The sequence below is a fragment of the Cebus imitator genome, unplaced genomic scaffold (assembly GCF_001604975.1).
Source record: "Cebus imitator isolate Cc_AM_T3 unplaced genomic scaffold, Cebus_imitator-1.0 Scaffold220, whole genome shotgun sequence".
Taxonomy (NCBI): Eukaryota; Metazoa; Chordata; class Mammalia; order Primates; family Cebidae; genus Cebus; species Cebus imitator.
In genome coordinates this window covers 114199-128443 of record NW_016107535.1, presented here as the reverse complement: position 1 = coordinate 128443, position 14245 = coordinate 114199, and the positions used below count along the sequence as shown (strand labels likewise).

Here is a 14245-nt window from a genome sequence, read left to right as displayed (position 1 = left end):
TATCCTTTCTTCTGCTTGGTCAAGTCGGCTGTTGAAACTGGTGTATGCTTCCCAAAGTTCCCATGTTGTATTTTTCAGCTCCATCAATTCACTTATATTCCTCTCTAAGCTGTTTATTCTCATTAGCATCTCATCAAATCTTTTTTCAAGATTCTTAGTTTCTTTGCATTGGGTTAAATATGTTCTTTTAGCTCAGAGAAGTTTCTTATTACCCACCTTCTGAAGCCTGTTTCTGTCAATTCATCACACTCATTCTCCATCCAGCCTTGTTCCCTTGCTGGTGAGGAGTTGTGATCCCTTGGAGGAGGCGAGGCGTTCTGGTTTTGGGCGTTGTCTTCATTTTTGCACTGGCTTCTTCCCATCTTTGTAGATTTATCTACCTATCGTCTTTGTAGTTGTTGACTTTCAGATGGGGTCTCTCAGTGGACGTCCAGTTTGTTATTGATGAAGTTATTTCTTTCTGTTTCTTAGTTTTCCTTCTAACAGGCCCCTCTGCTGTAGGACTGCTGAGGTCCACTCCAGGCCCTGCTTGCCTGGGGATCACCAGCAGCAGCTGCAGAACAGTAAGGGTTGCTGCCAGTTTCTTCTTCTGCTATCTTTGTCCCAGAAGGATGCCCGCCAGATGTCAGTCTGACCTCTCCTTTATGAGGTGACTCTTTGGATGTACGGGGGTCAGGGAGCTGTTTGATGAGACAGTCTGTTCTTTAGGAGCTCAAGTCCTGAGCTGTGAGTTCCGTTGTTCCATTCAGAGCTGCTCGGCAGGTACGTTTTAGTCTGCTGCAGCAGAACTCATAAACGCCATTTTTTTCCCCCAGGTGCTCTGTCTCGGGGAGTTGGGGCTTTATTTATAAGTTTCTGTAGTGCTGCTGCCTTTTTTCAGGGCTGCCCTGCCCAGTCAGGAGGCAGCCTAGTCACAGTATGCCTCCAGAGGCTTTGCTGAGCTGCTGTAGGCTCCGCCCAGCTGCTGTGGGAACTTCCCTGCAGTCCTGCTTATAGGGGTATAGTTAGAACGGCCTCAGCAATGGCAGCCCACCTCTGTAATGGTGGACTGCCTTGGCAATGGCGGGCTGCCTCGGTAATGGTGGATGCCCCTCCCTCACAGAGCTGGACCATCCCAGGTTCAGCTGTGCTTGTTGTGAAACTCTCAATCCAGAGCATTTCAGATTGCTGTTTTTGTGGGGGTGGGACCAGCTGAGCCTGAACATCTGGCTCCCTGCCTCACAGCCCTTACTTTTTTTGGTTGAACAGGCAACTCTCCCAGGCATCCTAGTCACCAGTTGAAACAGCACCTGGATTTGTGTGATTTTTTGTGCATAGACCCACTGCGCCAGCTGAAACAGCCACACTGGGGACTTGTGGTGCTTTTTAGCCCGAGAATCTCCTGGCCTGGCTCCCTGTTTCAGTCCGCTTTTTATCAGTTGAATGGGCAACTCTGTCTCCCAGAAGCTCCAATTGCCAGCTAAAACAGTGCCCGGACCTGTGTATTTTGTGCGGAGACCCGCTGTGCTGGCCAAAACAGCTGTGCTGGCGACCTGTGGGGCTCCTCTGCCTGGGAATCTCCTAGTCTGTGGGAAATAAAAATCCGTCTGGAAATGCGACGTCCACTCACCCTCTGCGTTTTTGCGGGGAGCTGCAATCCTGAGCACTCCTAATTGGCCATCTTGAATCCTGATCCTACTGATCCTATCTTGATTTAAATAGTTGATATTTCATTCATCATAATTTTCACATTAATTGTGATTTTTGAAGATACTGTATTAAAATATTATTCATCTTGATGACTGAGTTTTGGGGTACCCCCTTAAATTGGACACCTGAGAAAAGTGTCTTCCTGCCCTCATTGAGGGGCAGTCCCACTCCTGATGTTTTCCCACCTCCCTCCCTCCTCTGTTCAGGGCTTCCCTTCCCTCCATCTTCTTCTGCTAAATTCTCCCCTCTCAGAAGCCTAGCCAACATGACTTCCTCCATGAGGCTATATGTGACTGTCCAGTGAGAAGGTGTCCTCTCTCCTATGACACCAGGTTGTCTCTCCCTCCTGGCACAAATTGAATATTGCCTCAGACATCTGATTGAACTCCCCCAATAGATACCTTCAGGAAAAAGAATTCTATCTTACTTACCTCTGTATTTTAAATAGAACTTGGCACAGTGGACAAGCAAAGCAAAATCCTAGCAATTGTTGAGTGAACAAATGAACAAATGGATGAATGAACGAATGAGACCCCAGAAAAAAAGCTCATCTCTTCTAGAAACAAACATGCAAGCTCTTTTCCCTGACATGAACTCACCGAGCATCCCAGAGGATGGGGGATTCGGCTGAATCTCTTCTGGGGAGATTTCCTGAAGAATGTCCCATAGCTCCCAAGGCATCTGGGGTTTGAGGATGTAAAAGGGCTGATTGGGGTGCAGCTTACGATAACTCTTGTAGTTATTGAAGAAATTATAATCTGGATTCTGGTACCACTGAAAAAGAAAGAAATGGTCCTCTCAAGGGAGAAATGGGCCACAGGAGTCATCCTCAGCAGTGGCTGGGGGAGGGGAAAGGACCAACAAGCGTTTCTCCTGGGGCACAGCCCTTTTCTTGCAGCAGACTACAGGCTTCCCTTCCACTCACAGCTTTCACTGGATAGCAGTGTAAGGCCTAGCATGTAGCCTGTGCTTTTGAGGAGTGTTGACCTTAGCAAGCCAAGATCGGCTTCAGGCTTCTAAAAACAGCTATTAGTGTTTTTAGAAAAAAGAATAATGCGTAGAAAAAAGAAAAAGCAGGTGGGAGCTGATGTTACCCAGGAACACTATCAGAGTTGAAAGGAGTTCCAGGTACCATCTAGCCCCATCTCTCATTTTTAAAGGGAAGAAAACTGGAGCATAGGTTGCCACATCTATGGGTTCAGAGTCCTTGTCCTGACCTAGGCAAATTTGAGTTCTAAGTGAGATCAGTGTGAAACTATAGAAACTCAGATAATGAGAGTGCCAGGGGTCACCAGAGCCTGTCAGGCACTAGTGGATCCAAGTTAAGAGTTACATGTCCCAAGATTAGTGCTCTCTGCCCTTCCTCCTTAAAGTCATGCTCCCGAGGCCACAGCAGTCTATATCAGGGAGAGGTCAACTGGCATGCATAACAGTGAGAGGACTGTCCCAGGGGGACTAGAATCCAGCAGGCCTGCCACTCACGTTTCCTTCCCTGGGAAGAGCTGCTGCTGCAGATCCGCACCTTCTGCTTAGTAAATCAAGTGCTGGGATGAGGGACTTTCATTCTCCACGTTCCAATTTCCCTATCTGTAAAATGGGAACAACCACTCCTCCATCTATCCCCTTACATTGTTATAAAAGTGAAATGGGAAGAATTCTGGATATTGGAAGTGGGAAACAAAAGTGAGCTCATATTATTTACAGGAGTAACACCATCTACTCTCTAATTCTGCTGATGCTCATGAGGAATAATTGCATTAATGAACAATCTACCCCAGATGTTGGGAAGTCCAGCCACTATCCCAGTAAATACTATAACTAGGAGATAATACCTGGCAATACCTGGCTAGGCAAGGAGAGTAGCTGGCATAGGACAGGAATACTTCTGAATCTGCTAGTCCAGGTGAAATGGGGTACCCTAAAACTCAAATACTCAGCCTTGAGGGACAGTTAATCACAGTCAAGACTTGAAAAACCTAGGAAATCAGGAAAATCTGTAGACAGACATGAAACTCAACCCCTATTTCCCATGGACACCCACTTACCTTCGGGATATCTGAATGGTACACAGATGGGTCCCATACAATTAGGATTCCTTCATTGTACAAACTGTCTGTGAGGAAGCGCCGCTCTGTGGTGACCAACTGTAAAAAGAAAGAGACAAGCTGTCATGGAACATTCATATGCAAATGTTTAACATGATGTAATAGCTGACATAGCACAAGGTACAACTGGAGCCCCCAGAACCCCCTTTGGGGCTTTTAAGTTCTGGTGCAGCACTTAACTTCAGTGAAAGAAAGGTAAAGATGCCAGCCTGCACTGTGTTGACCTCAAAGGACATTTATCACAAGCCACTATCCATAGACTAGAAAGGGTTCCACCCATGCTTTGAGATTATTTGAGATTACGGGGGCAAGGGTACAGTGAAAATAGCATGGCACCCCAGCCCCCTGGAGTCACACCTTGTGTGAGGGACACAAGAGTAGAGTTTGAAGCTAGGGTCTCATAGAATTAAAATTATCTCTGGAATCCTTTCCATCACCTAGAACGTCCAGTACATCGTGATGTACAAAGTCCAGTACCTCACGATGGAGACTGACGTAGGATCTCTGACGAAGTCCAACACAGCCAATAGTTTCTGCAGCACTGGAACAGATGGCTGTGCTTGTGGTTGAGCACCAGATGAAATACACAGTTTGTGTGGAGGGCCCAGAGTGCATGCAAAAATGTGCATCTCCCAACAGGAGACTCTCACCAGGCTGGTGATAAGCTCATGAGTGCCTGTGCTGGCTGGGGGAACCAGCCATAGCCTCTCCCACCATGCTGGCTCCTGGGTTGGCCTGCACATGAGTAGTTATACCTGCCTGGCTTAAACATGAGTGTGATAGCCTTGCTTGAACAATTCTACAAAATGTATTAAAAGCCTTTTTTTAAAAAAAAAAAAAAAAAAAAGGCACATTTATACTCTTTAACTCAGTAATTCCATGCTTGGGAATCTATCCTAAGAAAGAATCCAAATTTTAGGGGAAAATTATGCATGTAAATGTTAATTATTTATCTGTGAAATGGGAATAACACGTTTGCTCTGCTCTCTCATACAGGAGCTGTCCTGCAGATCAAATGGAGATCATGAGCAAATGAGAAAGAAAAAGTAGTCCCAAAGGCTTAAGAATGAAGGGAGCCATGTCCCTCTTAAGAAAGCCAGAACTAATATATGAGATCAGCCGTCAATATTCACCTTAAAAAGCAGGTGAGAGATGATGTTGCCCAGGTAAAAACTGAGAGGAATAAATGGCAGAAATCAAATAAAGAACGGACTGAAATGAAAGCAAGAATCATGACAATAATCCCTCTCCATCCACCTCGGTCCTCACTACCAAGGCTTAGACCTAATCAGTGTCACTGCAGTATCTGGGAAAAAAATGTCCAGGGAGATGGCCTGTGTGCAACCCAAAGAATAGAAATCTGCCACAAGCCTCTACAATCCCTGAGCTATCCCCACCCCCATACCTTCCTACAGATGTAAGGAAGTTCCTAGGAACCTGAAGAATATACTCATGAATTATTGGTGGTGTGTCCACCTTGGCTGGAGATTGTGCAGCTGTACTGGGTGCTAAGAAACCAAAGGTAAGACACAGTCCCAGCCTTCCAGGAGGTCACAAGTAGTGGGAAAGGTGGATAATTGAACGATGATTAACACGCTGTGACGGTGCAACAATAGAGGCAGTATGAGGAAATGGCCATAAAATGAGCGCATGCTGAGGGGCCAAAAAGAGCCTGCCAAGTAAGGAGATCGTAAGCGTGAGAGAGGGGATGTGACTCCCGGATATGTGAGAGTGTGGGAGAGACTGCTCGATGTCACCCAGTATCCATTCTCTCTTTCTTCTTTGATCACCAGCACCTCTGGTTTTGACTTTTGCACATGGCAACCTAGACTCCCTGAAATAAAAAATTTCATAGCCTCTCTTATAGATAAATATGGCTGGGTGACTAATTCCAGCCAATGGTATGTAAGCAAGCGTGACTTCCAGGAACTATCCTTAGAGCCAAGGTTATGCTTTTCCTTGTTTCTTCTTCCTTCCTGCTGGCTGGAATGTGGATGTGATGGCTGGAGCTTGAGCAGTCATTTTGGACCATAAAGTGGAAGTCAGATGCTGAGAACAGCAAACCCACAAAGTAGAAAGAACTTGGATTCTGACACTAGAACACCATACCAACTTTGGAATGTCTACCTTTGGACTTCATTTACATGAGAGGGAAATACATTTTTTTTCTTGTTAAGCTAGTGTTGGGGGGGGATGTGCATTCCTGTCTTGCAGGAACATCTAGTACAGCGAGTACTAGTACCAGTACCCTGTTTGGGAATTGCAAGCAGTTCAGTATGGCTAGGAGACAGAGAAAGAGCTGGAAGGGATCAGAGAAACATAGATAGAGGCCAAGCCAGGGAGCTTAGGATTTCTTCAGTAGGTTATGGGGACCAGGAAAGCGTTTTAAGTAAAGAAGACTGAAAAACACTAGAGTTCTGGATTAGTGTTTTTAGAAAAAAGAAGAACGCACAGAAGCTCCTGCTGTGGCCTAAGAAATAATGTAGTAGAGAAAAGAAGTTACAGTTGTCGGTTGTAGACGTGAAGACTAATTGAATGTTGAGAGTGAGGGAAAAACGGGACCCAAGGGACTTTTGGACCTCAGGCCATTTCCTTCATAAGAACAGAGAAAAAGGAACAACTGGTATATACCTGTGGTAGTGAGCTGGGTGGGAATTTGAAGTTCAAGGATGAGGGCCAGGCACAGTGGCTTATGTCTATAATCCCAGCACTTTGGGAGGCTGAGGCGGATAGATCACTTGAGGTCAGGAGTTGAAGACCAGCCTGGCCAACATGGAGAAACTCCATCTCTACTAAAAATACAAAAATTAGCCAGCTGTGGTGGTGGACACCTGTAATCCCAGGAACCCAGGAGGCGGAGGTTGCAGTAAGCCAAGATCATGTCACTGCACTCCAGCCTGGACAACAGAGCAAGACTCCAACAGGAAAAAAAAAAAAAAAAAAAGATGAGTTCAAGGATGAGACTACTGGCCTAGAGGTCCCTGGCTGACAGGCCATAAGAACTAAGAACAGAACCCATATCTTGTAAACTTTAAGTACTGTCTTCCTTCCATAGGAAACATTGTTACTTTACAACAGCAATTCGGTACTACAGTCCAAAGGAAAAGCAGGCTTCCTGCTAGATGGGGCTTTGCAAGATAGACGTGATTGAGCTGGTGACAGGGAGGCCTGAGGATAGAGGGCCATCGTCCACTATTTTATACATGTCTTCTAAGACTGAATTCTGTGACTGTACTCCTTATCCCCATCCTACCCTATTCCCCTGAAAACAGCTGGTATATTAAAAGCAAAATGTCTTTTCTTTAGCTATGCTTCTTTCTATGCAGAGTAGTAATGCCAGGTGATATAGACATAGCCATGAGGAATAGCAGTAACTGGGATTTTAAAAAATGTCTCCCCCTGCTATAGCCCCTTTCCAGCAATTTTCTAGTACGCAAAGCAGGAGGCCAGCAACTCCTGGCTCCCTGAGACTTTCCCAGCTGTGGCTCCACTGTCCTCAGAAATTCCAAGAGATGCATGAGCTTTCTTCTTTATAATAAATGAAAACAACAACGCCATTTAATGATGCTCACCATACACTAGGTACTGTCATACCTCGACTCAGTTTATCTTCACAACAGCCCTACGAAGTGTTAATATGCTTATTTTATAATTAAAGAAATAGAGATGTAAATAACTTTTCCAAGTTACATAGTAAGTGAGTCTGAATGTGAGTCTTGTGTCAGGCTCCAGAGACCACACTTCTAACCTGGGTACTACAATGCCTCACATAATGTGGGCAGGGTAGGGTACCATAGCTCTTGGGCAAAGACGTCAAAGAGCACCGGATAGGAGAACAGAGTGTTAGGAGAATTTGCTTCATGCCTGAGTTGTAATATGTCACAGCTGGAAGATCCTCAAGGTATTAAATTCAAACCCATCATTTTCCAGATAGGTAAACTGAGGCCCAGAGAGACGAGAGAATTGTCCAAACGAGAGAGTTTGGGGCACAGCTAAGACCAGAGTCCAGAGGTAGGCTCCTAACTGAGTATTCTTTCTGCTCCAACAGGACTACACCCATAAAACCATCAGACATTCAAATAAGCAAGCACACCATGTGGGTCAGGTCACCTTCAGTCCTGTACTCAATGGAGAAACAGTCATTCACTTGAGCTACTCGAGATGAATGAGACTATAATCCATGAAAATGGCAATAGGTGAAGATAAATGATAGTTTTATCAAGAAAGAGAAATAGAAAGTAGCTGGGGCTGGGATCTGGTGGAGGGAAAAGGAACTCCCCTCCCAGAACTTTAAATGGACATGGATCTGAACTTACCCACATTAATTCCCTCTGTATGAGGTTCAAAGATTTTCTCAAAAAAAAAAATTGCCTTAAAACTGGATGGGGAGTTGGAAGCATGGGTTCCAATCCTGTTCTGTGTCTAACTCACTCCGTGGTATTAGATGGACCATTTTCCATCTCCCAGCCTCAGGTGCCTTATTTAGACATAACCATCTTGTTAGGTCCTGCTGGGGGTACCAGCTGTTCCTGGAAGAATAAAGCTCTTCTCAAAACACCTGTACTTACCTGCAGGTGTAGGGTGTGACCTGGGTTTGGAGATTCTCTTGAGGGGAATGGGAGGAGTTCATGCCAAGAATAAGTCATGGCCAGAGCAGCAGAGCCCTGGGGAACCTCTGCCAGGAAAAGACTACACGAGGGCATGGAGCACTGCTGCTAAAGACATTGTTTAAAGTAACTTTCTCAGAAAGTAACGAATGTTCACTGAGGACAGCTAGAAAATGCAAATGCCCATCAGTGATAGACTGGATAAAGAAAAAGTGGCACATACATACCATGGAATACTATGCAGCCATAAAAAAGGATGAGTTCATGTCCTTTGCAAGGACATGGATGAATCTGGAAATCATCATTCTCAGCAAACTGACACAAAACAGAAAACCAAACACTGCATGTTCTCACTCATAAGTGGGTATTGAACAATGAGAACACATGCACACAGGGAGGGGAACATCACACACTGGGGCCTGGTGGGGGATGGGGGGCTATGAGAGGGATAGCAGGCAGTGAGGGGATTGGGAAGGGATAACTAGGAGAAATACCTAATGTAGGTGACGGGGGAAGAGGCAGCAAACTACCATGGCATGTGTATACCTATGTAACAATCCTGCAAGATCTGCGTATGTAACCCAGAACTTAAAGCAAAATAATAATAATAATAATAAATAAAAAGAAAATGCAAGAATAGAAACACACACAGATGTTCAGATATTACCACTGTGCATATTTTGGACTTCTTCTCAAATCTGTTTTCTCTGTGTTATGGACTGAATTGTGCTCCCCCAAAATTCAAATGTTAAAGCCTTAATCCCCAATGTGACTAATGTTTAGAAATAGGGCTGTGAGGGAGGTCATTAGGATTAAATGTGTCATGGGGTGGGGCCTAATCCAATGGGGCCAGTGTCCTTACAGCAAGAAGAGACCTCCAGAGCTCCCTTTTTCCACCAGGTATGGAGGAAAAGCCGTGTGAAGACATAGCCTGAAGACACCCTTTCTCTGATTCTGAGAGATAGTAATTGAGAGTATGTCTGCTGGCCCAAGTCAAGAAGTCCCAGAATTCATGATTGCCATCATGTTTAAATTTTAGTTCCAATCATGATATTAATATACTGTATGGAAGGGGTTCCATCAAAATCACCCAGCTCACCATAGCTGTTTTTAGACCTGTTGTGGATAGAAATCTCACCCCCTCCCACCCACCCCGCCAACCCATTCAGACACCTGTGTCCGTGTCTTGAGAAGTGAAGTTGAAGCTTCAGGAAAGCTTTGGTGATTTAAGGTGCTGGTGTCAAACACCTAGACCCAAATCCCACCTCTGTCATTTACTTTCTGGGCTATCTGAGCCACTCACTCAAACTCTGGGAGCCTGAGTTCTGAGGTAAAATGGTGGTTGGTGGTCATACCTCACAGGGTTTGCCATGAAGACCAAATGAGATAAGGCATGTGGTATGTATAATATATTTAACAAATGGCAACCGCTATTATTTCAAGAGAAGCCCCACTGAGTAATCTGGAAATGTCCTGGTTGTCTTCCAGGCATACAGGAAGCAGGTTTTCTCTCTCCAGCTAGCACAAAAGCTTCCAAGGAAGCCACTGTGTCTTCTTGTCCCATTGTCTCCTCTCTCAGGCCCACTGGGTACAGGAGGTACTGAGCTGAGTCTCACAGAAACCTTCTAACACTTATAGTCAAAACTGCATTATTTAAAGACCCACATTTAAATGTATCATTTTCCTGTTGACTCAGAGCCACACCTGGCACAGAGGCATATATGCCTGACTAGGTCTGCTGGCCTGAAACCTAACGGTATGACACCATTCTCTATAAAAAGCCACCTTCTCAATAAGAAAAGCGTCTTTTGTTTTCTATGCCTTCATCACAGCCCAAGGGGGGGAGCTGAACAAATGTGGGTCCAGATGCCTTTAGAAGAGAGCCACTGGCCAGGCACGATGGCTCACATCTGTAATCCCAGCACTTTGGGAGGCCGAGGCAGGCAGATCACGAGGTCAGGAGATGGAGACCATCCTGGCTAACACGGTGAAACCCTGTCTCTACTAAATGTACAAAAAATTAACTGAGCATGGTGGCATGCACCTATAGTCCCAGATACTTGGGAGGCTGAGGTTGGAGAATCACTTGAACCCAGGAGGCAGAGGTTGCAGTGAGCCGAGACTGCGCCACTGCACTCCAGCCTGGGCGACAGAGTAAGACTCAGTCTCAAAATTAAATTAAAAAGAGAGCTGCTAAAGCCGGGTGTGGTAGCTCACACTTGTAATCCCAGCACTTTGGGAGGCTGAAGCAGGTGGATCACCCGAGGTCAAGAGTTTGAGATCAGCCTGGCCAACATGGTGAAACTCCATCTCTACTAAAAATACAAAAATTAGCCAGGGGTGGTCATGGGTGCCTGTAATCTCAGCTACTTGGGAGGCTGAGGCAGGAGGATCACTTGAACCCAGGAGGCAGAGGTTGCAGGGAGCCAAGATTGTGCCACTGCACTCCAGCCTGGGTGACGAGCAAAACGAAGAAAGAAGGAGGAGGAGGAAGAGAGGAAGGGGAGTGGGACGGGGGATGAGAAGGAGAAGGGCAGCTGCTGTCAGGAAGACCTCTCTGTCTCCATCTGGGAAGAGAACCAGCCACTCACAGGGAGCATTCTACCAAAGCAGCAGCTATTCTCTCTGACTTCTGGGTACCAGATGCTTTCCTTGTGCAATGGGGGTGGGGACCCCATTTGCTCATCCACAGAAACAGAACACAAAATAGGAAAACTGACCAGGACAAAAGACAGAGAAGACAGACCACCAGCTTTTTAGGATATCAAGATAAGAAAGGGCAATGATAGAAAGTGTCCATCACAGTTCAGAACCACAACAAGCACTGTCACAGAGCTGCCCAGGACTTGAGTACTGAAGAACAGCCACATATTTAGTATTGCTTACAGGAGGTGAGAAAACAGTTGATTTACCTAAGAAGAAGCAGAAAAGGTTTTCTTGAGGGTAGGTAGTGTATTTTGGGAAGTGGGCCACCCTCCTCTCAGCCCTGGCACAATGGTGCACAGAGATCTAGACATGTAAGGGGAAAAAAATCTGCTTCAGTAGAAAGCCATGCAGTTTCTGAGCACACCTTTCCTCCTCATCAGATTTTATGGGAGCTATTTCACAACCCTTTGTGAATTGCAGGCAACTGATACATGTGCTTACTGGGCAGCATGCGGCCCAGCAGAGTTTCAATTGACTTCTCCCCTCCCCCTGCCTTATCTCACAGAAAAACTAGTTTAACTCCTCTTTACTCCAAATTTGCATTGCTTTGACTTTTCTTCTGAACCAGTTGTAATATCTGTCTGGATCCAACCGATAACTAAAATAAAATCTTCATTATGAATTCACTTTTATGTCTCTATGAGAGTTATCATACTTTTTTTTTCCTAAAAATTATCCTTTAACAGAAGCTTTGCCTCCCTTCTGCTAGATGCCTCTCAAGTGGTCTCAAGCTGACTCATCTTCCCTGTTGGGAGAGAAGATGCCCATTTGCTTGGGATTTGGGAAGGTAGAATCATTTCAAACAGGCAGAGGCAGGCCTTCCCGGTTCAGTAGTGCCCATCACTACTATTTACAAAGAACTTGCTGCATACCAGCCTCTGGATGAAATGCTCCATACATAGTAAATCCTTTGATCCTTAAAAAAAAAAAAACCTGGATAGTAACTATTCCTATTTCTACCTTACAAATAATGGAACTGAGGCTCAGAGAGGTAAAGTAAAGCAACTTGCTCAAGTCACTCACGTAGGAAGTGCTGGGGGAGGAATCTGATCAGTCTGACTCCAGTACTCTTAATCCCCAGGCAACCTTACTTTGGCATTAAATAAAGTTTCAGAATCTTTGCAGGATTGGGATTCCATTCTTCACAGTGAGGATGACTGAAACATCACAAAAAGGTACTCAGAGAGGAGGTCACCTCTGCAGTCCAAGAGAATGTTCAGGGAGGGCAGCTTCACTCTCCCGTCTTTGCTGCTGCCTGCTCACCTCCAGATCCTACCATTCGTGCATCAGAGATTGGTTTCTCTCTAAATTCGTTCTCCTCAACCTCAAATACTCCAGGTATTTCATATAAAGTGAAATCATACAGTGTTTGTCCTTTTGTGACTGTCTCCTCTACTGACATTCTTTCCAATTTAAAAAATTGTATTAAAATACATACAAAATTGACTATCTTAACCATTTTTAAGACACTGAAAGTAGCTCAGCATGGCCTGGAAATCCTACTCCATTCCTCAGGTTTACTAACTCTCTCGTCACCTCAGTGACAGTTTCAAATCTCTTTGCTCAAACCTTCTCTACTAAAACCTGTTTCCCCCTCAGCCTCTTCTGACTTGGCCTTGCAGCCCACTTTGCAGAGAAAATAGAAGCCCTCTCATCCTTCTAATATGGACTACCACCAGCTACCCGACTCCTACCGTCTTCCCTCTGACTCCTTCCTGCTGGAGTTCATCCTCTACCTCTACTAGCTTTGGCTCCACCACCGTCATTCACTTTCTCCCTCTATCAATCAACTGGCTTCTCCTTGTTGATTTAAAAAAAAAAAAAAAAAAAAGGCTTTTAGGCCAGGCACAATGCCTCATGCCTGTAATCCCAGCACTTTAGGAGGCCAAGGCAGTTGGATCACCTGAGGTCAGGAGTTCAAGACCAGCCTGGCCAACATGGTGAAACCCCGTCTCTACTAAAAATACAAAACTTAGCTGGGTGTGGTGGTGGGCACCTGTAATCCCAGCTACTTGGGAGGCTGAGACAGGAGAATTGTTTGACTCGGGAGGTGGAGGTTGCAGTGACTCGAGATTGGGTCATTGAGCTCCGGCCTGGGGGACAAGAGTGAGACTTTGTCTCCAAAAAAAAAAAAAAGCTTTCAAAATATACACAACACAAAATTGACCATTTTAGCAATTTTAAGAATTCGGCTTAGTACATTCATATTGTGTAACTATCACCACCATCTCCAGAACTTTTTCAGCCTCCCAAAATGAAATCACAGTACTCATTAAACAAAAATTCCACATTCCTTTCTCCCTCTAGCCCTTGGCAAACATGATTCTACTTTCTGTCTCTACTCCAGGTGTTTCATATAAAGTGAAATCATACAGTGTTTGTCCTTTTGTGACTGTCTCCTCTACAGACATTCTTTCCAATTTAAAAAATTGTATTAAAATACATATAAAATTGACTATCTTAACCATTTTTAAGTGTACAGTTCAGTGATATTAAGTACATTTGTATTGCTGCCCAATTATCTCCCATCTCCAAAACTTTTGAAATCTTGCAAAATTGAAACTCTATATTCATTAAATAGTAACTCCCCATACATTCTCCCACCTCGCATTCCCTGGCAACCACCATTCATAGTATTTTGTGTGTGTGTGTGTGTGTGTGTGTGTGCACGCACGCGTGCGCATGCACACGATTGGCTTATTTCACTTGGCATAATGTCTTCAAGGTTCATCCATGTAGTAGCTAATATCAGTATTTCCTTCCTTTTTAAGAATAATATTTTATTGGGGGGAGGATCCAAGATGGCCCTTTAGGAACAGCTCAGGATTGCAGCTCCCAGTGAAAGCGCAGAGGGTGAGTGGACGCCGCATTTTTATTGCCCACAGACTAGGTAATTCCCGGGCGGAGGAGCTCCACGGTCGCCAGCACAGCTGTTTCGGCCAGCGCGGCTGTGCCGGCCAGCGCCGCTGCTTTGCCCCGCGCGGCTGCTTTGTCGGCGCCCTGGAGCCGCAGTTCTCCATACAAAATACACCGGTCCGGGGGCCCTTTTGGCTGGCGATTGGAGCCACAGGAAGTAGCCCATTCGCCAGTTCAAAAAGAGGACTAAGCAGAGAACCAGGACAGTAGATTCCAGGGCAA

At 45.2% G+C, this 14245-nt stretch overlaps 1 protein-coding gene across 15 annotated transcripts in view; it reads right to left on the bottom strand.

Moving 5' to 3' along the window:
* Positions 1-14245, bottom strand: part of ST6GAL1 (ST6 beta-galactoside alpha-2,6-sialyltransferase 1) — a 132058-nt gene that overhangs the window by 7669 nt on the left and 110144 nt on the right. For all 15 annotated transcript variants that reach the window (XM_037746082.1, XM_037746081.1, XM_017549562.2 and 12 more), the window contains 2 exons: positions 3735-3833; positions 2289-2463 (listed from right to left, as the gene is read on the bottom strand). In XM_037746082.1, the coding sequence (XP_037602010.1) occupies positions 2289-2463; positions 3735-3833 (274 nt within the window). The remainder of the gene's footprint in view (positions 1-2288; positions 2464-3734; positions 3834-14245) is intronic.